The sequence below is a fragment of the Magnolia sinica genome, chromosome 9 (assembly GCF_029962835.1).
Source record: "Magnolia sinica isolate HGM2019 chromosome 9, MsV1, whole genome shotgun sequence".
In the NCBI taxonomy this organism is placed as follows: Eukaryota; Viridiplantae; Streptophyta; class Magnoliopsida; order Magnoliales; family Magnoliaceae; genus Magnolia; species Magnolia sinica.
Genome location: NC_080581.1, coordinates 88533145 through 88560994, shown reverse-complemented (window position 1 = coordinate 88560994; position 27850 = coordinate 88533145). Strand labels below are relative to the sequence as shown.

Below are 27850 nucleotides of genomic sequence, written 5' to 3'. Positions count from 1 at the left end.
ATTTTACTGACCACTGTTTCTTGTGGTTTGGACCACTTGAGCTTTAGATCTGCCTCATTTTTGGGCTCATACCCTAAAATGTTCTGGTTAAACATATGAACTGCGTGGATGTCTTACAGCATGATGGGTCCCACAAATTTAAGTTTGTCCTTTTTGGACTGATTTTCAAGTTGGAATACTCACAAAAACTAAATATGCATTGGAAGTAATAATGACCCATTTACCATGCATGAAAGGAAAAGGAAAAAAAAAAAAACAGAAACAGAGAAAAAAAAAATGAAGCAGGTGAAGAAGAAAGCGGATGAGATCTGGATATTGAGAATTTGAGGCCACAATTTCACTAAATACTAATTCAAAATAACAGTCCCAACTGAACCTAAAAAAGAAAAACCAAAACCCTAGTTTTCCTGGAACTTTCGGTGAAGAAAAAAAAAATGAAAATCATTCTCAAATTCTCGCGCTTTACATAATCAACACAAAGACCCTCGGCAGTGGCACTTTTGACGAGCAGTCTACTTCTCTATACAAACATGCTTTTTCCTACCATCACCAAGTCCATACAATTCTGCACAACTGAGAGAGGGATGATTGTCATTTACAACTGCTCATCAATACGGAATTGATGACATGCATGACTAGGCGGATGCTGTTTGCTTCCGCTGCCGTGGTGGTGGGGACCGTCCGCTGGTGGCCTAGTATCTGATAAACCTGCTCAAAGATGGGCCGGACATGCACCGCGATCATTGGGTCCACCGGATTAATGGCAATAGCTACATCCCTCATCCACTCCAGCTTCCGGGGCATCTCGTTGGCAAGATCGCAGGCGACCTGCTGGAGAAGAGCAAGGAGAACTCCTTGGCTAAGAGGGAGAGGAACCGTGGATAAAATTCCTGCTAAATCAACCTGGACAAGGGACAATTTGCAGATGCAGTCAGATAATTTTCATATGCACTATGTGCAAGAAGAATTGCAGAGCCCTAAGAGCATGTAGGTTACATGCTTTAAAATCTCAGGCCGGTGTGATAAACACAACGTAAAATGCATTGTCTGATAGGGATGTGTATGTTCTAAAATTCATGACATTGCAGATGCATAATAGTACATATGGTTGTATGTGTATTTTTTCCAGGTGCTATCTAACTCTAATGCATCTTAATAATGAGATTACAATACTATGGGTTTTCTTTTTTCATTATGAGGTGTAACCAAATTTTTTATTAAAACAGAACCAAAGATGGAAAAACAATATAAAAGCCAAATTTTCACCCAATTATCCCCAAAAGACTTGTTACTATCATTCCAGATCGATAGACTGGCTAGAAGAGCAATCCACCAACAGTTCTCTTTTTTGTTCATTTCTGCCGAAGTGCCACAGACTAAAGAAATCCCTTAGTGCGAGGTACACCAAAGAGAAACAAAATTCCACCAAATCTTCTATGCAAACGCTGCAAGATTTGCAGATTCCACATCACACAGGCACCCATTCAGAATGATCATTTCACCACTTCCTAAATGGACAACCAAGAGAACCTTTTTTACAGACCGACCACCCAATAGCTAAAACACACATGGAGATCCCAAGTAGTTCCATAAAGTGAGAGGGCACCATCACGTCCAAGAGGAATTGACAAAGAAACCTTTGAAATAATCAGAATTCCATTTCCATCTCTCCTCCAAAGCAGCAACCTGGTTTTCCACAAGAGGTCTGCAAGGCCAATACATTTTCATCAGAGAGATTGTACAAAAGAGAGCGACCCATACCACCTGACCTAACACAGTGAAATGAGCATTCCCTATCACCATACCACCTGTCCTAAAAACGGATGCAAGCACCATCTCCAGAATGAAAATGCATCAATCTCTTCTAGAGACTGTCCTCTTGTGCCCCAAATCACCATAACCTTTTTGCCAAGAGCAATCCCTCAAAACTCCTTCAGCTTGCACATCTGACCCTCATTCAACCAGATGAAACTCATGTTGTATTTTGAGGCCCTCGCCATAGAAACTCCTAATTCTTCTGCGTGCACATCTCACCCTAATCAACCAAATGAAACTCTTTTATAATTTCAGGCCCTCACCAGAGAAACTCTGAATTCCCCAACCTCTTAACCACACTTTCTGAAACAATGGCATGTCATATGAAGGCATATTAGCTGAACCTGACTTGATCTAGTAACATGACCAGTTGACCACCCAAAGACAGGTGCCAACTTTTCTAGCCTGACAATTTCTGCTCCATCCTCCCCAGAAACACATCCCATAGATGCTTAGCTGTTTTTCCAATGCAGAGGGGAAGACTGATGTAGGACGAGGATTAAGCACGTCCCCAACTCACATCGACTGGAAGAAGCCCAAGGAGCTCATCAAACATTCAGCATAGTTCGACCGGTCGACCTTTGTGCTCGACAGGTTAAAATTCCGCCAGAAATTACAGATTGCTTGCTGGCTTATTTCTGCTAGTTTAGAGAGGTCGAAATACAGATCAACGGGTCGAAATATTGTTCCAGATTGTTTGCTGGCTGATTTCTGCCAGTTTAGACAGGTTGAAATACTGTTTGAAAAGTCGACAGGTCGAAAATCACAGAATTTTCTGTTTAAATCTCTGAACACTTTTTGGCTGTTTCAACCTGTCAACTCGACCGGGCGACGACAAGTCAACAGATGGCGGAAATTACACGTTTTTTAAAAATAGTTTCCTTGTCTGATTAGGAATCTCTTATTTATGATTTTAGGGATTGTTTAGGGTTATTTAAGGCATGTTAAACTCATTTTTTTAATCATCATTCAGTCGATACATTCCTTAGAAGTTCTTCTACTTCTCTCGTAGATTCAAGAAGCCTCTTGTAGATTCAAAAGTTCATTGTGGATTGAAGGTGTTTATCGATCGAGGAAGACGGTGCTCAACCTAATCACGTCCTCCCCTGCATCAGTTGGTATCAGAGCGAGGACTCTCCTCGAGTCGGTGGCTTCTAATGATGGGTTGGGCGCAATCCCATGAACGGTGCTCCAGGGAATTATCCTTTAACAGCGGCGGCTTTGGAGGTGGCACAACGAGAGAATCGGCAAGTGATGCAAGGGCAGCAGTGCCATCAATTGCATGACAGAGGCCCTAGGTCAACTCCGTGTTCATGGCAATGATCCGCCCCCAGTAGGTGCCAAAATTCGTAATCGCGCCAATCGCAGGGTGATGCCGGAAGTAAATCGCAGAATCACACCTGAGGAGGTGGGATCCAGTGATGAGGAGATTGATGTCATGATCCTCCAACGTCCCGAACAAGGCAGTAATCAGGTACATCAAGCGAATCAGGAATTCTGGATGAAGGTCGATATTCCCAATTTCAACGGCCAACTCCACATTGACAACTTCTTCGATTGGCTGCTTGAAGTAGAACGCAATCGACGACTTCCTCGATTGGCTGCTTGAAGTCGAACGTTTCTTTGACTATATGGACATCGTTGAAGAGAATAAAGTTAAACTTGTGGCTTACAAGTTGAAGGCTGTAGCTTCGATTTGGTGGGAACAACTTCAGATCGACCGAACAAAACATATGAAAGTGTCAATCGACACGTGGCCACGGATGAAGCAATTGTTGCCCGCGCAATTCCTCCCTCGAGATTACAATCAGGTATTATTCCAACAAAACCAAAACTATTGGCAAGATAGCCGATCAGTGAGGGGTTATGTACAGAAATCCTATTGTTTTTTGGCGAAAGGCAAAGATAGCCAATCAGTGAGAGGTTATGCAGAGAACTCCCATTGTTTGAAAAGCAAGAGGCGACCTAGTCGAGGCGAAGTCACGACAGGCCATTAGGTTCGTCAATGGCATACATGTGGCCCCTGTGGAAGTGGAGAACCAATCCAATACTTCTAAAGTGAACGAGAAACATCTCGTAAACAAACGCGATTTCATCAAACACTCTATGGAGAGTCCGGGGACGGGAGTGATGGTAGTACCAGTAGAAAAGAAAGCGCATGTAGAGTCCGTGACCGTTCCAAAAGATGTAAAACTTGTGTTGCATGAGTTCAAGGCAATTGTGCTCGCCGAACTTCCCAATGAATTGTCCCCTATGTAGAAGATTGGTCTTTCACAGGTTGAGTATGTCTTCAACAACACGAAGAATCAATCTACTGACCAAGCCCAATTTTAGGTTGTGTATGCCCGAGTTCTTAAACCTACAATCAACTTGTTTCCATTGCCTAAACTACCTGGAACGTGATGCGGGGAAGAATATGGCAGTTCGGGTAGCAACTATTCAAGTTGATGTCTAGGAGAGATCAGGGAAGCCTACTGCAGAGTACAAGGAAGATGCTAATAAATATTGGCACTCGAAGTTTAATACGTATTGTGAACCAAGTCCATAGAAGAACTCAAGGAAGTTAAACACATATCATGAACCGAACTCAAGGAAGTTGAACACGTATCATGAACCAAACTCAAGGACGAGGTTTTTTCAAGTGGAGGGGTTTGATGTAGGACGAGGATCAAGCATGTTCCTAACGTACATGGACCAGAAAAAGCCCAAGGAGAAATCGACAAAAATTCAACATAGTTTGACCGGTCAACCTTTGTGGTCGACAAGTCGAAATTCCAGCAGAAATTTCAGATTGCTTGTTGGCTGATTTCTGCCAATTTAGACAGGTCAAAATATTGTTCCAGATTGCTTATTGGCTGATTTCCGCCAGTTTATACAGGTCGAAATACTGTTCGACAGTTCGACAGATCAGGTCGACGGATCAAAAGGCACATAATTTTTTGTTTAAATCTCTGGACACTTTTTGCCTATTTCGACCTGTCGACTTGACCGGTCGATAGACGCCAGAAATTACACGTTTTTTGAAAATAGTTTCCTCATTTGATTAGGACTCTTATTTACGATTTTAGGGTTTGTTTAGGGTTATTTAAGGCATGTTAAACTCGTTTTTTATCAATTATCATTCAATCAACAAATTCCTTAGAAATTCTTCTATTTCTCTAGTGGATTCGAGAAACCTCTTGTGGATTTAAGAGTGCCTTGTGTATTCAAGGTGTTTATCGATCGACGAAGACGATGCTTGACCTCATCACATCTTCTCTTGCGTCAAAGACCAAAGTAGCTCAATTCAAAACTACAGTTGTCGTTAATGAAAGACCAATAATGACGGGTAAAGTCTCATGCTTTGGCGGTTAGGAAAAAATCATGGGTTCGGCCGAATTTGTTGAGAAAAAGAAGAAGGGCTGTCTATTTAGATGATGGATAAGGACCAACATATAAGAATTGCCTAACCACAGCGGATTTAGCTAGGCCATTTTCCGTAGAATTAGCTTCCCGTGGTCTGAGAGTTGGGAAATTAAACAATGAACAATCAAGTCCACCAGAACAGGAACACAAGATTAATGGCCATTAGCTAGCATATGGAAGTAAAAGGCCATTCAACCTGAATTAACATTTGGTAGGATACATAAGTGTGTGACTTGGCTTCATTTTGAACTTACAAAGCAGTTGGGGTGATAGACAAGAAAACCGAAATGGCATTGTTGTCAATTTTACACTCCACACCGAATCGAACAAAATATTAATTTGGAGGAAAAGCATTTTGCCCATTCACAATTTACTGATAAGAACCATCAACAGCAAACATGGGTCCGCACCGCAGTGGAAAAGCATTTTGCTCATCCACAATTTACCAATAAGAACCATCAACAGAAAACAAGGGTCCGCAAAGAATTGATGATCAAGGTTTAAACATCTATGGATGATGCAAACAAATTCATACAAGCATAATTGAGAAAAACGTTGGGAGAAGATTTTGAGCAGGTTGTAGGTTTTTGTGCCATCTTGGCACTCTTTCAATAAAAGTTTTGTTGCCTTTCAAAAAAAGGATAGAAAATGGTATACATTCCAAGTTTGAAGATGTTGAAGAGACTGTAAATCACTTCACCTGACGTTAAGGATCATACTATGAAACCCTTCATCATGAACACAGGCAATTGAACAAACGCCTCGCAGCTACAAGCGTGACCAGGGAAGATGTGCCCAGTTAGAGATGGGGATAGAAGCAAGCCTTCCCAGTACAAATACCACACATACAAATCTCTCTTCCACATTACTCATGGGAACTACCTAAGAAGCTACACATTACTCGAGGACAAGTGTGACAAGAGTCATATGGAGCTTGTTGCACACTAACAACAGAACCAAAATCCCTGCAGGGTTTGGTCCTGGAACAATAACCCAGTTCCCATTTCAAAATGAAAATATTGTTTGTTATAAAAGTGCAGTAAGGATGAAATGCAGCTGCCTGCCTCCAGCCTACCAAACTGAATGAGATTTCCTACTTAAACCCACTCCACCATGATGCAATTTACCATCAACCAAGTGTTGGGGCATGTTTCCAAGAATTTCTAGGAAGCCCACGTGCCGGAATTTTGTTGGGAGGAATTATATGATCTTGATGCACTCGCGATGTGAATGGTGTCCTAGTGCACCTGTCCATACAAGTGGAGCCACCCACTGTTCAGTCCAAAAGTTGATATGTTGGGTTAGAGTCCCACATATCAATTAGTGGGCACATATCGATTATCCAGATTGAAAGATCTTAAACCTTCGGTGATGAGGACATCCGAGCACCATTCCAGAGGAGGGTTGAGTCAGTCTCCTTATGGCTAGACGACCATTGCATGGGGCCCGCTTGGCCGAATTCACATTCCTAGCCACGTTGAAGACCCCACGTGCATATTGGTGCATCTTTGAAGGCCCCACACTAGGAAAATGCATGTGGTCTGCATAAAGGAGCTTGATGGCACGTTTGGACCATTGGATTTCGACCGTCAACCATTCTAACAGTTGGATTATCATCATAGGACATCTTGATCATGGACCTCAGGGGCCACGAAATAGTTTAGTTGTTTAGTTTCTTTACATGTTTCGTTATTTTTTGTATAGCTCATATTTGTGTTAAGATCAGGGAGTTAGAAACAACTTTTAATTCATTAAGCGTCTTTATGTTAAGAATCCTATCTGAAAGCGTCTTTTTGTAAAATGTCTTTTATGAGACTACAAAGGGTTGGACGTCCCCACCCTATCCGATATGCATGTTATGAATGAAAGAGATTTCTCTCATTTTGCTTAAAGATTGAGCAAATTTTCATCATGCGATTGGATTAATGGTGTGAAACCATGGGGAGCGTTTCCTTAGTTATCTTTTCTATTTTTTTCTCTTCTCAACAAGTTATCTTCTCTCATTTTTTTTCCTTCTTCATCTCTTCTTTCTTTTTCTTCTTTCTTCTTCTTTTAAAACCCCATTCTTCTTCTTTCTACAACCCCTAATCATCCAAACCTAGTTCTTAAAACCCTAGTTTTCAAACCCCTAAATCTCTAAAACCCTAAACCTAAATCTCTAAAACCCTAACCCTAATTTCCCCAAAATCTCTTAATTTCACCAAACCCTAACCCCAAAATTTCCAATTTCCAAAATCCCCAATTTTTCCAAACCCAAATCCCCAGATTTTGAAAATTCCTTGACCAAATCATAAATCCCTAATTCCCATAACCTAGAACCCATATTCCCAATTCTAAAAACCCTAAATCCTAAATCCCTTAACCCCATAGTCTGGAATCCTAACCCGAAACCTCCCAAAACCCCAACCCTAATGTTCCAAACCCTAATTCCTTTGAGCCTAGATACCCCAAACCCATTTCCCACATTCCCTAGCCTTTAAACAGCCCTAACACGTCAAAACTCTTACAAGACATGATTTCCATTGAATTCCGATTTAACCCTATGCTAGGATGAGGGTTCTCTCTCCCATAAGTCATAGTTAATCAACAATTTATGAGATTCGCATTGCCGAACTGTCATAGGCTTGGATTTGGACATGTCGAGCATTTGAAATTTCTGAATTTATGGTAAATTAACTTTATTTTGTTGTTCTATTGCTCTAGTTAATGTAGTTAATCATATTAGGTTAGATCATTCCGTCCTACATCATTCGATCAGTGGTATCAATTAAGAAAACAAGAAACAATCTGAAAAGGGAGAGTTCAACCATGGGCAGAATGTGTAGGAACAGGGGATGTCGTGACACCACCAACATGCGTATGCACCAGGACACAATAACTCGATCTTTCCTTGGATATGCTAGATTTTGAAAATGACAATTTATCTGGAATCACCAACTGCCAATCAAAAGCCAATGCTATTTAACCCTTTTAAATGAGAAACACTTAACCCGTCCATTGCTCATAGATTGGTTTAGATTGGAAAAGGACCATTATTCAACACTATAGTTAATCTGACTTAATATTCGGTTTTCTTTTTTAATCTAAAAATCCGAAAACATTAACATACCTGAGAACATAACCACGATACAATCGAGACATCGCTTCTTTGAAGGGCTGCGGTGAATGCTTCCTCAACTTTTCGTTCATTTATCAATACTTGTAGCTCTTTCTTTGGATCCAAAGGTGGTTCAACCTGTTACAAAGAGATGGCCAGCTCAAAATCAACCATAAATACTATCTAAAGATCCAAGAGACAGGATGGTATTCTCCAAATGTGTGGCAGATCTGAGTCATTAGTGACATGGCCCGAAAATCAGGCCAGTCCAGTCATCGAGTAGGTTCCATGCTGACAAAAAAGTGGACTGCACATATTTGAGTACATTCTTTTTTTATTTTTTGAGGAAACAATAAATTTATTGCAAAAATCAAAGATGAGAGTCAACGCCAAGAACTGCAAGAAGCAAGATCAAAGGAATCAACGGATACAAACAAGAACAAAGGAAACAATTTAAGAATTAAAGCCTACATGATGATGTCCAATTTAGCCGTCCTGAATGCCTCGATAGGGCTTTGTTGGCAATTGCAAAATCATCTATCATTGTGGCTTCACATCGACCACAGATCAATTAATAGTCTCCATAATGCTCTCCCTTTGAGTCATGCTACACACACATGCCATTGTAAGGAGCCAATTGAAAGAGGCATCACCATCAACATTGGAAAAGATGGAAAAATCCTTCTCAGACAACTCTAGAAAAAGACTAAGGCACTCACACATAGTCCATATCCTCCATACACTTGATCAAACCCACATTTGGAATCACCCTGTCTTTTTTGGAGAGTATCAATAGTGAAAACCCTATTCCTACCCACCAGCTAGCTAAAGCCTGAATGCGATAACCGCAGGGAGACCCGTAAACGACCATATGAACTTCATCAGGTTGCAAGAAACCCAGGAACAGGGGGAGCGGATTGACAAATAAAAAGATCGAATGGCGGATCTACCCAACCAAATAGAAACAGGAGAAGGCATCTTGCCCTAGCAGAGACCTCTTGAGCCCCTGAGAAAACCCTTCTATGATCCATTCACCATAAAAGAATATCATCTCAAGTCAACGCATTCTTGAATTCATTTTCTCCATCTCACAGTCACACCACATCCCGAGTAGCCCAACATATAATCTACAACTTCTATCAACATGGTCATAGGCTTTCTCCAAAAAAGCTGTGCAGTCATGAGCAATCAATAATCCATATAGGATCTACTTGCCATAAATAAGGCCCCCTTGAACTTTAAATATAACAATTCCCAACACTTTACAAAATCTTATTGCCCAAGTTTTAGAAAGGATTTTAACAGACACCCGATCAAACTAATGGGTCTGAAATCAATCAAGTTCAACACCCCTACATTCTTCAGAATGGCAATGATAACAGATGCTCCCAACTCACTTGATAAGCAGCCTTTCTTGTGGAACTTTGAAATGAAAGCCATCAAAACACCCTCACCTCTTCCCACGAAATATAATAAAATGCAATGAGATTCCATCCAGACCATGTGCCTTATCCCTACTGCAAAATGCGATGAGATTCATAGAGACAACACCACCAATTTGACATGTTGAAACAGCTCTTCCAAGCTTTTTGTTTCCTCACCAAAAATGTGACCAAAAGGCAAGTTATCTACATTAGGCCACCCAGCCCTCCACCTGATGAAGATCTATGCAGAAATCAACAATAGAGCTACAAAAAGTATCCCTTTCCTTGAATACAATTGCATCTATATCTTGCATAGCAATCACATGAAAGAACTCCGTCTTCCTATCACCCTCTTTAAGCCAGACTGCCCTAGAAAGCTCTCCATTAGATTTCTTCCTCCTTTTAACTTTTTTTTACAGTTAAGAGTAAGCAGATAGCAACTTCTTATACTCCTCTAATGAAGGCTCCATTTCCTCCTTGACATCCAACAATTAAATATCTTGAAGAATTGTAACTTCCTCAAACCTCCCAAAGTGGTCTTTCTTCCAGATTGCTTTAATCCTCTCTTTGAGAAGTTTGAGTTTCCACATAAAAGCCCAATACCTGCCCAACCCTCGACCAAGGAGTTCCACCAATCCTTAACATGCTGGATGGATACCTCGTCCTTGAGCAACAAGAGTTCAAAACAAAAGGATATTGGACCTGGGTTATCTTCATTAGCTTCAGGGATGGGCAATGATTTAAAACTAGACACAGTACGCCATGTTGTTCCACAAATGGGAACAGCATCCAGCCAACTAACACCCCAAAAAAATGCCAAGTGTGGACATCACCAAACCCTCCTAGATGTGATACCAAGAATATTTCACATCTACAAAAAGGAGACTCATCAGTTTATTTTCATCCACCCTATCTGGAAAGTCCATCACACTTCTAGTGATACAATTGCATTTTGAGCTTCTCATAAGAGAACCCCATAACACTAAAGTCACCCCCTATACACCACAGGACCTGTCACCTATGTTTCACATCATCCAATCCAGGAAAGAATGCAAAATGCTGGATTAGATGGTTTGGCCCATATACTAAAGAGAAAACCCATCTGAAATCATCAGCGGCATGTTCCAAGTGAACTGAAACTGAAAATGAACCTGCCAAGCAGTTCATACATCCGAATTCCAAATGACCACCGTTCTGCTTGCTGTCCCTGTAGCATCAAGCATCACCCAATATTTCCTCCTCACTCATGCCTCTCCAATGTTTGATTTTTTATTTTTTTTCCTGAAGAGCCATCAAATGTACCTTTTGGCCCTTACAAAACTGTTTGATCTGGGCTCATTTATAAGGACAGCACAACCCCCAAATATTCCAATGTAGCAACCTCATAAGGAACACACGTGGATCCCTTCCCCTTTTGTCTCCTCTAAGCATCCCTCTCCCTTTATCATAATTAATAGACGTGACTATACCACAAAGCTCTTGCCTTTGCTTAGAAGTTTTCTTTAAGTGCCTTGGGTATAATTCTGCTATCTTCTGAGCTCACCTCTCTTCAACCAATTTAAATAATGCAACAAAACCCTCCTCATGGTCCCTGAAGGAGGAGCCCTGCTCCTAGGAGCTTCCCTACAAGTCCCATGACATCTTTGATCCAACAACCCCACGCAATGTGATGATTCTGCCACCCATAAGCCTGCTAAGCAAAGAGGTGAACCTTCGTGATTTGGTGAAGTACAAGGTACCCCCACAGCCTCAAGCTTCTGATGTGATTGAATTTGAAAACCCAACTCCTGCAAAACCACCTTACCATGTAGAAAAGGTCTATCATCCGCTGTATCCCTTATTCCCTTTCATGATTTGAAGTGGGATAATTAACATCATCTCATCCTCAGCTGCATCATCTACTCCAACAACAATTAGCTCCCCATTAGCTATCTGTGAATCAGACCCAGCATAGAGAGGCTCCACTCATTGACTTGCATCCTCACCTCACTGAACAGATCCAATGACTGAGGCATAGGAAGATGAGGACCAAGGCTTATTACAGGACTCACATTGGTCATTACCGCCAATGGGAGGATCTTATGGAGAATGGGATTGCAAAAGCTGCATGGCACATACCTTAAGCATCAACCACGCAACTGCTAGGTATGACCTGTTTTAAGAACACCACCAACCTGGAAACTTGAATAAAAACCTCAGAGGAGAGCCCTTGATCTACTTTGTTCCTGCGCAACCACCTTACCATATAGCAAGGTCAAAAAAGCCAGTCACAAGATGGACCTTAGAAATCAACTAATGGTCAGGATGCCCAACCATGCCAACTCAACTTGCCACCTTGCCTGGGCCTGCAGAAGAAGCTATCCCCAATGGTCTGACCTATCTGAATGACTTATCACAAGACAACACCCCTCCCACAAGCAGAATTCACTACAACTTTGCCAAGAGCACAATGAAAAGACAATGTCTGATTGGCCTGGACACATGCAATCTTATCAAAGACATCTTCACCATGAGGATCCAATTAAAAACCCAAAATGCCAACTGTCACCTCCATCCCCTCACATGACAGCGAGTCACAATCACCAACTTAGAGCCCAATAGATTTGTGACATGTCAATACACCAACTCCTAGAAGTCCACAACCTACCGATATGTTTGCAACTTCTTCATCCCAATTGAAATGATGAGAAATCACATCCTTCTCAGCAGCCTTGCTCAAACCTCGAGGACTCACAATCACCGACTTGGAGCCCAATTCAGACTCGAAATGCAAACTATCCCCTCCATCTTTCACATGACAGCAAGGTGTCACAATCACCGACTTGGAGCCAGTAGATTCGTGACATCTTAATACATCAACTCCTAGTAATCCGTGATCTACTAAATACTGATAGGCTTGCACCTTCTCACTTGTGCTCAAGTGATGGGAAAACTCATCCTGCTCAGCAGCCCCACCTAACCTCCCTCCAACAACGAAGCATCTGGTTTCTGGTACCCATCCAGCTCCCAAAGAACTTTTAACTGTGGCCCCACCAAACCTCCACAGTCACCAATAAGAGAGATAGCCTTTTCTTCCTAATTCAAGTACAGGGCGAATCCAATCTCATTGGAACACTCGAATTTAAGATCAATGGCAAAAAATTCTACAATGCAAGAACAAAATGATTGTGGCACCTCCTAAATCCATATTCCAACAATAGCCCTCAAATCTGGAGCCACAATTCTTCTTTGGCAAATGGGAACCAATCAAACCACCTGCACATGGATTTGATCATGCCATCCCAGAAGAAATCTACCTGCGTACAGCAAGCTTTCAATGTCTGATTGAGTTAGTAGCGAAATCAGCCTATCACAGCCATCGATCCCTTTAATAGAGCAACCACCACAGCCATCGATCCCTTTGATAGAGCAATCACCACAGCCATCTCCAAGATGGATGAGCCTTCTACCACTAAGGCCACCACACTCCATTACAAAGATTTCAAGGAGTTCAACAAAAATTCAGGTAGAAGACTCACCATCCTCCTGTCATCCTCATTTTCCAGCCATACAAATCTCTTATCCCTAGGAGTGTCATCCTTCACCTTGATAGCTTAGGCCCGACCGTAAAACCTCATAGGACAACTTCCCTGACATATCAAGGCGCCCACTTGACGAGCTCTCCACACCAACATGCCTCAAACCACTATTAACCCTGCATTCATTTCCGGCAGGGGATGAATGAAGGATCCCTTCTACTCCCACAACATACCCCGAGCCCGAATTTAGCCGTGTGAACCACCAACCTCCTGCCGGCGAAACGAGGGCCATTCATATGAGAGATGCTCTCTCTGCACCTTCAATTGCTTTGAAACAAATAAAAGTGAAATCTCAAATGATGGTTGATCTGCTCATCCAAGGGATGAACATCTCCATAACCCTGCTGAATCTCCAGCCTGCAGAAGTTTGCCTTCGACCATTTCTTTGGAAAGTTCTCAACAGTGTTGGCAACATACCATATGCGAATTTCCCCTTACGCTTACCTGCAGCATCCTTTCCCTCTTCTGGTATTGACCAGAATGTAGACCTAATCTATCCCCAGCACAATGGTAACCAAAAAAAAAAAGGAGAAAGGGGAACAAGTGAAGGGCAATTGACAACAACGACAATCATATATCTACCATCTATATGTCAAGGAGAGACTAAACAATCACCCGACGCTACCAACACACTCTGGCCCACCGATATTTGGACCAACCAAATTTATAGGCTACAGCACATAAATGGTGGAGCCCACCTGATGAAACTGGATCTCACACAGCTACATTTGCAAATTGGAGAACAGAATTTAGAATCCTACTTTCACTAGGAAGAGATCTAATGTTCAGGAAAATCAAGAGCCTCCTTTTGGAACCCTCGAATCCTTTCGAAGTTCAACCTGCAAGTCTGCAACTGAAAACAAAAACAACAAAGAAATAAAAAAGACACGAGACAGTTGAATAGACAATACCATGTCATGGAGACCAGCCAAAGGTCCATTGCTTTGTTGTTTAGCCAAGGGATTTATTCCACTTTGGTTTGCTCCAGCAGCCATGAGAGCTAAGATCTTGCGCTGGCCATCAGCCAATTCACTAGATAAGGTTCGAGTGAGCGATGTCGCGGAACTCATTGCATCCTGCAGTTCATGGAACTCATTACTTATTGACATGTGAAGATGATAAGGTAAGTGTCTGAAGATCTAAAAATATCATGTATTGAACATAAACATTTTAAAATATAACAAACATATCGAATACAACAATTAGAGTCCAGGTAATGAAACGTTATTAAGGAAAAAGGAATTATAAAAGGAGAAGTACTGCAGTCCTGAAGTCTCAAAACCAAACACGGCATGTGCCGTGCTAATGAGCATTGACAACAGCAATTTATCATACCCTTAATGCATGTGCCAGCGGAGAATGTGCAACCTCAAACTGCTGCTGAGCAGCAGACAGATGTTCAACCATGCCTTTCTGAAAGACAGCATCAACTTGCTCAAACATTGCCTTACATGACATCTCAAATGCAGGAATCAATGAAGATTCTAGGCTTGACCTTAAAGTGTCCTGCACATACAAATTCCATACAGCAATGCATTAGACCAAAAGAAGCTCTGGAAAAGGAAACAAACAATCACTTATTTTATCTTTGGAAAAGGGGAGGTGGGAGGATCTGTTAGTTTCATTTTATTAAATCAATAGAAAAGTCTGTTTCATGTAACATTCCATCCAGCATTGCACTGGACCAAAAGAAGGAATCACTGTTATGTTCAAAGAAGAGATATATATGTATATATATATATAGAGAGAGAGAGAGAGAGAGAGGAAGAAAAGATCAGTTAGTTTCATTTTATTAAATCCATAGAAAAGTCTACTTTTATGTATATTGATGTAGGACATGAAAATTAAATATGATATGCAAGATTTTAGGCTTTAGATCAAACTAATTCAGAAACATGCACATAAGATTTCCACAACCCGCACGAAAGTTCAAACATTCAAACAAGGGGAATCTGTGCGGGTCCAGGCCTACGCATGCTAGGGCTGAATCAATAAAAATTATTAACCAAACGATATTCAAAGGAAAGTGAAAATCATCCACACATGCACAACAATCAGTCCCTAAACCAAGGGATTCACCAATTTCAATTCAAAAAACCCTAGGATTAGAAAATGGGCAAATAAACTGGAAGTATTGCAATCTAGGGTTAGGGTTAGGGGAAAGAGGTATGAGAGGGGTAAAATAGACGGGAAATCTAAACCTAGAAATAGTGACCGCGCGTGGATTGCGGACCAGGCCTATCACATGTGCGCAGGGGCCTGGCCGCACATGCGAGGGGGTCCCACACCCGGAAACCGACTCCTTGAGTCTGGTCGGCCAAGGGTGGGCTCCAAACCCCCAAGTTTCGGGTCGATCCGAACTACGGCTGTGCGTGGTGCTCTGTCGAAGTTTCAGCCCTCCTGTAGGACCAGAATCTAAACTTTTGTTGTAAAGAGAAAACTATTGTAATAAAGGACAAATTTGAAGCACGGATGGTGGTAGGAGATGGGAAGTAGAGATGGTAGAGGATGGGGGCGAATCGAGATAAATGTGTCTTCGCACCACGGTAGTTAGCCCTTCGATAAAGGGAGGGCTTCGCACCCAATTGGATTTCCACAACTCAAGAACTCAAAGTAGGAAAACGCATAATTTTTATTAAACTTTAATAATCCCAAAAAGCTACAAGGGGTGCCTATTTACAAAAAAAAAAAACCCTATACTCCAAAACTCGCACCATGTGCGCAACCTATTACTTGGCGATGAAGTAAACTAAAATAAAAATTAATCAAAGAAATCTAAAGCGTTCATGATATTCTAAATAACATTAATAAGCGAGACCTAAAATATGAAATTAATCAGACTAGTGGGTCACGATCATGAGATCCCATGATAGGCTTTACTTGACTACCGAGCCCACTCCAACGAACCAAAACTCAAGTCTTCTAACTAACAAATATTGAATTGTTTGGAATTCTAGCTTCATGACCAGATCCGAGAGGTAAATTGTATATATATGCACTTAGGATATTGTAGGTTACAAGAGATTTGAATTTACAAACAAAGAGGGAAATAACAACCTAATAACAACCCTAACAAACATTTGTTTTGAAATTTAAAATACCAAAGAGAGACTGTAGATCAGGTTTGTTAAGGTTGTTGGAGAAGATCAAGGGATTTGACTGTCTTTATCAGTGATCTCAGTCAAAGTTACGGATGTTTTCTGCTGATTAACATCCCCCCGCAAGCTGGAGGCCCTCCCTAGACATCGTCATCGATCCAGATCGACGGTGGGGTTGCATACGTGCGTGGGGGCGTGTGATACGAAACCCTTCGGAAGATACTAAAAAATTGAATTTTTTTTTACAGAATACTTTGTATCGATCGAAATATCGCCAAATATCATTCGATATCGCTAAATATTGTTCTAATTATCATGCGATATCAACGATACTATCACTTTTATTGGGATTTTATTACTTTTTTCAAGAAATTTGCTACACAACACCTATCAGGGCTACTGTAGCCAACTCCCGGATGTTGGGAGAGCATCATTATTCGGGAACAATTTAAAAAATAAAATAAAAAATAAAAAGAAATCCTTTCAACGGTAGATTTCGGTACCTGTAAAGAAGATCGCCCTGATCGAAAGTTGTGTTTGATGGGCCATTCGAATCGAAGCCTCTGATTTGGAGAATTTTGGGCGCAAAATCCGTCGAAATCCTCGAAATCATCAGGATTTGGGAGATATTTTAGGGTTCCGGCGTTCCGGAACCCTCTCTGCTTCAAAAAAAAAGGGCCCCCAGCCCTTATTTACAGGAAGCGGATGGACTGGTGTATCGCACATCACCAACTAGGATGGTGTGTTGACGTCACCAAGTTATGTGGGTCCCATCATGAGGTATATGTTATATCCAAACCGTTCGTCCCTTTGGCGAGCTCGTCGTAAGGCTTTAGCCGAAAAATAAGACAGATCCAAAGATCAAATGGACCACACTGGAAAAAGCAGCGGGATATTGAATGTCTACCATTGAAACCCTTTTGGGGGTCATAGAAGTTTTGGATCGTATGATATTTGTTTTTCCTCTTCATCAAGGTCTTTGTGACCTCATGAACAGATTGGATGGAAAACAAACGTTATGGTGGACCCTACGAATGTTATAACGGTGAGAATCATTGTCCTCACTGCTATTTGTGGTGTGGTCCAATTGAGGTTTGGATGTGACTCATTTTTGGGCTCATGATCTAAAATGATCTCTCCAAATGGATGAACAGTGTGGATATAATAAATACATTATTGTGGGGGCCATGTAACTCTGATCTCCTTTGAATTGTTTGTACAACTCGAGGTGGACGATCGTCAACGTTTGTCTTGGCGGCTTCGCATAAATTTCATGCGCTGGAAACTTAGGTGGGGTCCACCGTGATGTTTGTGAGAAATTCACCCCGTCCATCCGTTTTTTGAGCACATTTTAAGACATGGGGCCAAAAATGAGCCGGATCCAAGACTCAAGTGGGCCGAAAACGTGAGGATTGAAGATCCACAGTTGAAATATTCGTGGGGCCAGAGAAATTTTGAATCAGTCTAATATTTGTTTTTTCAATTCATCCCAGTAGTAATGACGTTATGAACGGTATGGATGGAATGTAAACATCACTGTTGACCCAAGAAGGTTTCAACGGTAGAAATTTCCCTACCCACCTTTTTCTTTAGTGCGGCCCACTTGAGTCTTGGATCCTGCTCATTTTTACCTCAAGTCTTGAAATAAGATCACAAAACTGATGGATGGAGTAGATTTCTCACAAATATCACGGTGTGCCCCAGTCCTGCGAAAGAATTTAGTAGGAAATCCGCATCCCATCTTCACACAACACATACCCATACCTCACTGATGTATGGTACACCAGCCAATCCACACCCTCCATCCATTTTCTTCTTTTTTTTTGAAAGATAACGCAAATTGTATCAAGAGGAAAAAAAAAAAAAAAGCAAAAAGACGAGAAACAAAGGGAGTAGCTGGACTGCTGAGGGGGTAGACAAAGCTACATGCCGAGAAAGCACAAATCAAAGTCCTTCAGGGATTCAATGTTGAGGGTCAAATATTGCATCCTAGACCCCAGTTATTACCTAACTTCACGAACTTGATACCGTTTAATGCCCTATTTTAATCGTGTTTGTGCCGCAAGGTGATATTATGAGCCTGGACTAAAAAAGGGTACTAAAAGCATGGATTTAACGTTCCGAAGTCACCAAGGCAAGGGATGGACCCCAGGGGACCGAGATCGAAGAAATTACACGCCAGAAATCCGAGAAAATCAGGCCACTCATGTTAAACAGGCCCGAAAATCGTCCAGAATGCAAGATCATAAGGTTCTCATCATCCGTTCGGCTCGAAACTTTATATATGGCCTAAGGACCATAAATTAACCGTACACGTCAAATTTCAGCCATTGGATCCATGTGGAAGTGGCCCAACGAACAGATCAGCCACCAAATCTCTGATTTGTGACCCACCTGATATCTGGATATGCTTCAATTTTGGCCTCAACCCATTAAACGGGATGCCAAAATAAATGGACCGCGTGGATTTCTCAAATACATCACCGTGGGACCCACCTGTGCATTGCACGTGTACAGCGTGGGTGCTCCAGCCGCGTACCGGTTTTCAAGAACTCAGTCAGCAAGCGTTGACCGATGATTTCTCAAAAAAATTCTAAAGACGCAACATCGTCTAACACACGCCGTCCGATTTTTTATTGTGGGCCCCACCCATCGTGTATTTGGATAATCTGAACCGTCCATTCGCCTCAAAGGATAGCCACAACCACAACCATGCTGAATTTTTAGTCTCATGCAAGCGAATGTGCGAATATCTCATCCAAACGGAGGATGGACGTCATTTCCGACTAGTTTTTCGAGAGGATTCCAATGTACGGAATGGATTTCCTGTCCGGCATCAATTGTGAGCCCACCAGCCATCACAGCACAGGATGTGCAGCTCTGTTTTGCGAAAGTGGCTTCCTGACGATCCAAGCTGGCCACCACGGATGGCTCTACATGATTATCTGAACCGTTCATCTAAATGGCAGCCAAAAACCGTCCGCAGGGACGCCATCCCTTCACTAAAACTCACTTGCGTGCGAAGGCCGGGTCCAACGCAAGAATGACTTGCGTAAGAAAAATTCCAGAAGCTTCTTCTGCGTAAGCTATTCACTGCCTCTTGCTGCGAATGTGGAGTCGGTTCTCCACTCCAGCCGACCTACACCTACTATAAGAGGAGAAGAACGTGAGGGGGAGAGGATCATCTTGATCTGGGACGTGGAAACAGTGGAGCAGCTTTTCTAAACAGAGTTTTTTACTCTCTCCTCTGTTTTTTTTTTTTTTTGTTGATTTATATTTTTTTTTTAGAGATTTAGTTTAATCATGGTCATGATTTGCTAAACCTCTTAGCTAGGGCTAAGAGGTGAAGCTTATAGTGAGATGGGAGCCTGTTTGTTTATGCCTTTTGTTTAAACTAAACAGATTTTGATTCTAGTTTAATTATAAAGAATGCCTTTAGTTTTTAATGGTTTGTTGACTTAAATTACAATAGATCTGTGATAGCTTTGAGTATTTCCTTTTCATTATTATGATTATGAAGATAGGAAGCCCGATTGTTCACCATCGCCCCTTGGATATGGTTGGATGATGGAATCCTTCCTAACATTCATACATCTCTTAAATTGGTTGTGGATTGGTTAAATTTTGTTGTGTACTTTGTCTCACGGGCATGGTTTTGTGATGGAATCAATTCTAATTCTCATACCTCTCATCTCTTGAAAACTGGATCAAAGGAAGTTCAGATATGGATTTCAATGAATTATCTTCCGACTGGATGAAAATGGGACTCTAAATCTAGTTGTATTTATGAATCAAGCATAAATCACCCTGATCTCTACAAGTCGATCCTTGGCACCCTAGTTTCCCACCTTTGAATTTCACAAATTTTAGTTAATTAAATTCACAATTATTCCCTTCCTTTTACCTGATTTAGATTACATCTTCGTCTAGTTCTAGTTCTAGTTACTTTCAGAATATGTACAAGGTTCAGTCCCTTTGGATTCGACCTCGGTCTTACCGAGATTATTACTACATCACAACCCTATACTTGGGGTGTGAACATTCAACATGAACAGCCCACTCTATGATTAAAGACTTAACTCTAGATGAAACAGTGGCAGCGGAATTAGCGGAGTCCCGAAAACATCTGTCGTTCCTTTCCTCCCAAACTGACCACCAAATTGCAAGAAGGGCCATTCTCCACAATCTAGACCGAAGTTTGCCTAGCTTCGCCCCGTGCCAAGCCTAAAAAAGGGAAACAACAAGTGGAGGGGACCAGCTGAAACTGAAGTGAGCACAACAATCAGCCCAAATGGAGGAGATGAAGCGAGCACACCCTCCATCTATTTTCATAAGTAATTTTAAGGCATGAGCCCAAAAAGGAGACAGATGTAAGATCAAGTGTACCACATCACAAGAAAATTTGGTGGCAATGACGTCCACCAATGAAGCTTTTTAGGGCCCACCATAATGTTTATTTGCCATCCAATCTATTCATGAGGTTTGACAAACTTGGATGGGAAAACATAAATATTAGCTTTATCCAAAAAATTTATTGCCCCAAAAAAGTTGAATGGTGATTAGAGCTGGGCATCAGACCGAGTCGGACTGGATTCGGTCCAACCCGATTCGGTCCGAAATCTACATGGCCGAATCCGAACCCGATCCGATCCGACACCAAGTCCAGGCCATTGGAGTCGAACCGATCCGATGCACGGTTGGCCTAACACGAACCGAGTCCGACTCAATCAAGGAAACCGAGTTGGATTGGATTAGGTACGATCCTGATCGGATTTTTTAACAGTGAAAATCATTATCATCATTGCTATTTTCGGTGTGGTCCATTTGAGCTTTAGATATGATTCATTTTTTTACCAAATGCTCTAAAATGATCATGAAAAATGGATAAACGGTATGGATATAATAAATACATCATTGTGGGGCCCATGTTGAACTCGTTTAAGCCGTTCGTACAACTCGGAGCTCGAGGCTTTAAAAGTTACAGCTGTGAACGGCGTCAGTGTCAAGCCCCGTGCGCGTTGGTAGTACACAGTGTATTGACATTAGCAAGTTAGGTGGGTCTGATCATGGTGCATGTGTTATATCAAAATCGTCCATCCATTTGGCAAGCTTGTTTTAAGGCTTGAGACAAAAAATAAGATAGATCTAACTATTAAGTGGGCCACACTGAAAAAAGCAGTGAAGATTGAACATCTATCATTGAAACCCTTTTTGGGGTCACAGTCTGACGGAAGTTTTGGATGATTTCAAATTTGTTTTTCCTCTTAATTGAGGTCTTTGTGACCTTATGAACAGATTGGATAGAAAATAAACGTTATGATGGGCCCAACAAATTGTTTAAAGGTGAAAATCATTCTCAGTTGCTATTTGTGGTGTGGTCCTGATGATCTTTGGATATGATCCATTTTTTTGGATAATGCTCTAAATTGATATGTAAATATATATGAACAGTGTAGATATGATAAATACATCACTATGGGGCCATATAACTTTGATCTCCTTTGAACCATTCGTACAACTCGCAGCTCGAGGAGCATCGTCTTGGCACAACACGTACCTACACCTAGCGCGTAAGCCAGCTACATAGTTGTGTGTAGTACACCAGCAAATCCTTTTGCTATTGTACACAGCAAACTCTGTTGGGGCCCACCTTGAATGCATGTGATTTATCCACGCCGTCCATTCGTTTTTGCAGATCATTTTAGTGGTTGAACCCAAAATTGATGTATACCCAAAGCTCAAGCGGACCATACCACAGGAAAAAGTAGAAGTATCAAAAGAACTACTCCGGATCGAGTAGGATCGGATTGGTCCAGATCCATTCGGATCGGTTTTCGGGTTGGGTCGGATCAGGGCCAATCCGAACTCGACCCGAAAAGATTTCGAATCTGGATGGGGCTACCCGATCCAGACCGTCGGTTCGGTTCTGATCGGGTCGAATCCACCGGATCGGGTCTATTTTTCCCAGCTCTAATGGTGATCATTCAATGACCACTATTTTGTGTGGTGTGGTCCACCTCAAATTTGGATCTGCCTTATTTTTCGGCCCATGCCCTAAAATGAAATGTTAAAATGAATTCCAACTGAGGTTTGGATATGACTCATTTTCATACATATCTTTATACATTTATAAATGGTATGCATCATATTTGAATATATTTACCTTAGTTTAATCAGATAGCGCATAACTTAGTACCTTATACAAAGGAAATTTATTATGCGCACTTCTTTTTTGATATTTTATGATTTAAAAGTGTATATTAAGGTCTTTTTAAATAATCCCTGAAGTTTCATAAAAAAATTCAACCATTTTGCTAATGTTTCCCCATGTTTCCCAAAAAGTGCGATAAATTATGCGATACAAACGATATATCCCGTGCGATAACCGATACGTATCTGTATCCCAAGGTTGCGATACATTGCGCAATACCGATATTTCGAACACTGCCTACAACCCATTGGTTAAACCTGTCCAAGGAAGAGACGTTTAGGTAGGAGCAATATTTTAAAGCTAACAGTCTAGGGGTAGTAATGCAAGTTACAATGCAACTGGTTTTAGCTGAATATTCATCTATCCACATTGATAATTAATGAACTTAGTAACTGAATAGAACACTTCGAGCTTCCTAGTATGAAGCTGTCACAATTATACAGCCCAAATATCAACTGCATGTATATATAATATACAGCCACAGAAGAGTTCTTTCTCTCTTATCTTTCTTTTTTTTTCTGATAATTAGGACATAAATAAATCTTATTCGTGAAAAACTCACACACCTGAAGGGCTTGTTTGCCAGAAGTTTGAAACTGTGCTTGAATTTGCCGAGCTACTGTAGCTTCAAGCTTCGAAGAGACTGACTTCTCCAGCTGACCCACTGCCTTGTCTCCCACCCCTCTCTGCAATGTCAAGCATAATTGAGATCATGATAAAGAAGGAAAAAACTTGTGGGAAAGAGGGTTTAGCACTTTATCAGAGTTACGTTTCAACCTGAAATGATTCAGCAATAGCAGAAGAAATGATCTTCTCTATGATGGGGGTAATTGTGCGAGCAACTGCTGGCCCTATTGAAGATATTTCTTTCTTCAACGTCTTCTCTAATAAGGCTGGTAAGTCCTTGTTCCAGTTCGAGATTGAGCTCATTATCTGCTGTATACGGTCCCTTTCTAACTTCTGTTTTGCATTCTCCTCTTGGATACGGGCCCACAAAGCATCGGTGTTTGCCTTGACAGCTTTTTCAATGGACCGGCCAAGAGCTGTCTCTACTCTTCTGCCTTCTTTGTTAACAGGGACTGCCACTGTCGCAGTCATCTGCTTCAGCATTTCCTTTTGAAGGGTCATCATCTGCAAAGAAAATCAATCCAATTTTAGAAAAGAATTAGTGTACAAATACATAGTCAAAATCATGAAACGATATTTCGAGATAGGCCAAAAACAAGTTTTGCAGATGCATATATTTATGCATCTGCAAAATTGTGTGTGTGTGTGTGGACATTAGCAACATCCCCAATGCTTTTAAGTGACATGTAGAATGTCTAATCAGTAATATGGGCCATTCATTCACATGGCAGCAAGCCATGGTTAAAAAATCAAAAAGATTAGATAATCATAAATGCACAATCAACAGCGTGGAAAATGGACAGTCGAGATTGAGTAAAGAAAAAAAAAAGGTCTGAACATCATCTTGAAACATCTATGCAATAGATTGAACTTTGTATTGGTTATGATTCCAAAGTAGCACTTTGGTTTGATGATTCTAAACATGTGATCTATGACTCGTAAAAAAATGCACGGCTGTAACAAGTTGGCCCTATTCAAAGGGCTATGATTATCTAATCAGCATGATGTTTTCACCATGGCTTGCCCCCAATTTTATGAATGAATGAATGGCCCAGATCAATGATTGGACACTCCATGTTACCCTTAAAAACATTGGGGACGTTGCAAATGTCCCCATGAAGGTGGGACCTCCGGATAAGCCTGTAAATATACATACATATATATACACATACATACATACATAATAGATAGTGTGTTAAAAATATTTATAAAAACATGGTACAAATGAGAAAGATTAGATCAATGAAATGTTGTGTTTTTTAACTGCAACATGTCAATGTTTGTATCAATAAAAATGTGTGGTGTGGCAACTGAAAAGAAAGTTGGAGCAGCCAAGGCTAGAGAGTTTGGTAAGATCGGATATTTTTATTGATTAAATTCTTTTTTTTCTTTAGACTGGAATCAATTTCTGGGGGTGTGATTCTTCTAGAAACCTGAGGGTGAGATCCCTCTAGGCTCTATTTTTTGTGAGAATCCACTATTTGATCCCATCATTCTATTTATCTATTTTCCTGCTGAAATTTGAAAGTGCATAAAGATGAACGAATTGAAGGTGGTATGTTTCCCCTAATTTTCTATTAGATTCAATTCCACCTTAATTTGGCCCCTCAGTTCAGATCATCTCTGTCAGTGCAATTTTCCTGGAAAAGCTCCATGCCCCGAGGGGTACACAATTTGGGCAAACTTGACATGCATGCATGCCATGTAATGAAGGACAGGTCACAACAGCACAAACATTAGAGTCTAGCATAGTTTTAGGTTAGTAACAACAAAGTTAGCTTTTCAAGTGTCAAGTTTTTCTTGGAGTATCAAAAACACATTTCATTCTAACTGCCAAGTGGAGGGGAAATTAGGTGTGACTAATATCCTTCAATGCATGTGTTAAAATGCCCATAACAGAAATTCAAAGTGGTCACCTGGTTCTGCATATCCATAATCTGACACAAGGCAGCTTCCATAGGACCACTTGAGCTGCTACCTGGTTCATTAGAAGAATCAGTAGAGTTGAAAGGGCTCGGAGAAACTGAAGATGGGCCCAAATTTTGAGAGGTTTTTTCTTTTGGTTTCTTTCCTTTCACAGCTGATGAGGGCGACTGGGCAGCTGCTGATACAGTAGCAGACTCAGCAACCGATCCAGGCACACCATCCTTCACAGAACCTTGAACCTCATCCTCACCTCCATTTGGAGGCTGCTCCATATCCTCAGTAATACCTACATCTTCGACTGGGTGATTCTCCTCCATGCTCAGAATTTCTGTGGGTAATGAACTGCACTCTCTGGCCATATCAATGTTAAGATCTGAAGCCTGGGTGTAAAAGGTTCTTTCTCTTTTCTCTGGGCAAAGAACACGCTCTTCTCTCTGAGGATCAAAGTCCTCATGCTGACCCAATCCACTCTCACCCACAACTTTAACTTCCACCTCTACACTCTCTACATCATTGCTAACACCCACATCTTGAACCTCCATTTCTCCCCCTTTCAGGCCATGTGTTATATGAGTGTTCTCAGAGGAAGAAACAGCCGTTGACAATATTTCTGCCGGAGTTATCAGGTGGGTCGGGTGCTTGAACATGATAGGAGGATTCGGCACCATAGAAATATCATTTTGCCCAACTTTAGTTTCATCCTTTCCAGAACTGTCATCTGAGGAAGGAACATCAGGCATGTTTGAAAGAACAGCATCAACTGAATAATCAAGAACTGGCTGGTCAGCACCACGATCACCACGTGGGGGACCTGGCTCGAAGCCGTTTGATGGGCTCTTTATACCAGAGAGTCTTCCAGACAACCTTGGACTCAAAGGAAGAGGGGGAGACGCAACAGGAATGTTTTCAGCATCAGTACTGGGAGGCAACAAAGCACTTGGTCTAGATTCCATGCTTGAAGTAGCCAATTCGATGCTAGGAAGCTCAGGAGCGCCTGAAAATATAGGATATCTAGCTGCCGGTGCACTATCAGATCTGCTTACAAGTGGTTTTGGCGCGCTACTTCCAATGGGCATCTCAGCTGGCGCATTTCCAGGAGGTGGCTCCAATGCATTGAACCCACTAGAACTGGGCGCCTCAAAAACATGAGAGATGCTGGAATCCTTCTCGTTGCCCAAATTCTCCATTGGTGGCGGCAAGCACTGAGATAAATCCAAAGCATACTGTTGAATAGCCTGCGTCTGCACACAATAAATCTGAACAACATGTTCCCCATCAGATGAGGTGTCACTTGTTCCTGTAAGACTCAAAATAGGCATCGTGACGGTAAATTCAGTTATATAGTCCATGCGTGTAGCTGATGGATATGGACCATAGTCTAAATGTATGGCATATATAGCATTCTTCTTGGCATTGGCAAGCAAAATAAGGCCTGCATGTGGCAATGCAACAACTTGATTGAAAAATGCCTCTTCAGCTCGAGGTTCAGCAGAACTTCTCAATTCCAAGGTCTGGGTGCACTGCCAAGATTCAGCATCGCTGGGCAATAACCAGCCTTCTGGGCTAGCGGATGCCCACACCTTCACTTCTCGATTTAGATGGCCCTGCAAAAGAAATCAGGAAAAGCCCAGCATTCATTTCCTAGGCTAACATTTGCCAACACTTCATTAAGAAGAGCATAAGAATATAGTCTTTACGAAAACAAAAGCATAAAAAAAGTCCTTGCAAATCGAAGGGAAGATCTAACCAGTGTACAGCCCACCAAATTTCTCATTGATCTAACCAGTGTACAGCCCACCAAATTTCTCATCTGGTGCACTGCACTCAGATTCAACAAATACTGCAACAAACAGTCCATGATCCAGACCACTCATTGGGACACTATGTACTCTAGCTACCATGTGCGTATTTGCAGCGGGGGGGTCTGCATTTTTTTATTTTTTAGGAGTAACGAGCTTGTATTAAAAACAGAGAAAAGAAAAAGATACAAAAAACAGAGGGTCTGCTGAGATAGCAGAGCAGCAAAAAACAAAAGGACAGAAGGGAAACTAGCATCCTAAAAACAGCAAATCAAAACCCTTGAGCGCCGGAACAATTGCAACCCATTCAATCAAAAGATTTTTCGCCCGGGTACCGACAGCCAGGATCGAAGAATGAGAATTGTTGAAACATCTCTCATTTCTTTCTTTCCAAACCGCCCACCAAATTGCTACAATGGCCATTCTCCAGACCGTGGCTCTGTTTTTGCCCAGATTGAAGCCGTTCCAGTAATCCAACAAGAGAGCAGCAGAGGTCGGCATACACCCTCTAACATTGAATCTTGACATAAAATCTTCTCAAATCTGAGAAATTAAGGGGCAGTGGACAAGAAGGTGGTCCACTGATTCCTCGTTTCCCATACAGCAGAGGCAGATGTTGGGGAGTTGCAATCCTTTTTTCTTCAGATTATCTATCGTGAGGATTTGATTCTTAGATGCGAGCCAAGCAAAGCAGATGAATTTGGGGGGAGTAGGATAACGCCAGATAAAAGCAGTGGCTTGGGAATGAGGGGACGTAGGGATTAGAAGCGCATATAGGGATTTGACAGAGAATCGGCTAGATTTATCGCTGGGCCAAATTGTCCTATCCGGCTGAGATGGATTCGGAGAAGCTTTGGAAAGATAGTCGAG

At 41.6% G+C, this 27850-nt stretch overlaps 1 protein-coding gene across 1 annotated transcript in view; it reads right to left on the bottom strand.

Moving 5' to 3' along the window:
* Window positions 1–315: 315 nt before the first annotated feature.
* LOC131256004 (enhancer of mRNA-decapping protein 4-like) overlaps window positions 316–27850 on the bottom strand; it is a 34139-nt gene continuing 6604 nt past the window's right edge. Inside the window, exons 6-12 of the mRNA XM_058256995.1 lie at window positions 25172–26785; window positions 23406–23759; window positions 23195–23314; window positions 14655–14825; window positions 14231–14395; window positions 8330–8455; window positions 316–903 (exon numbers count right to left, since the gene is read on the bottom strand). Of these exons, the coding sequence (XP_058112978.1) occupies window positions 592–903; window positions 8330–8455; window positions 14231–14395; window positions 14655–14825; window positions 23195–23314; window positions 23406–23759; window positions 25172–26785 (2862 nt within the window). The 3' untranslated portion in view covers window positions 316–591. The remainder of the gene's footprint in view (window positions 904–8329; window positions 8456–14230; window positions 14396–14654; window positions 14826–23194; window positions 23315–23405; window positions 23760–25171; window positions 26786–27850) is intronic.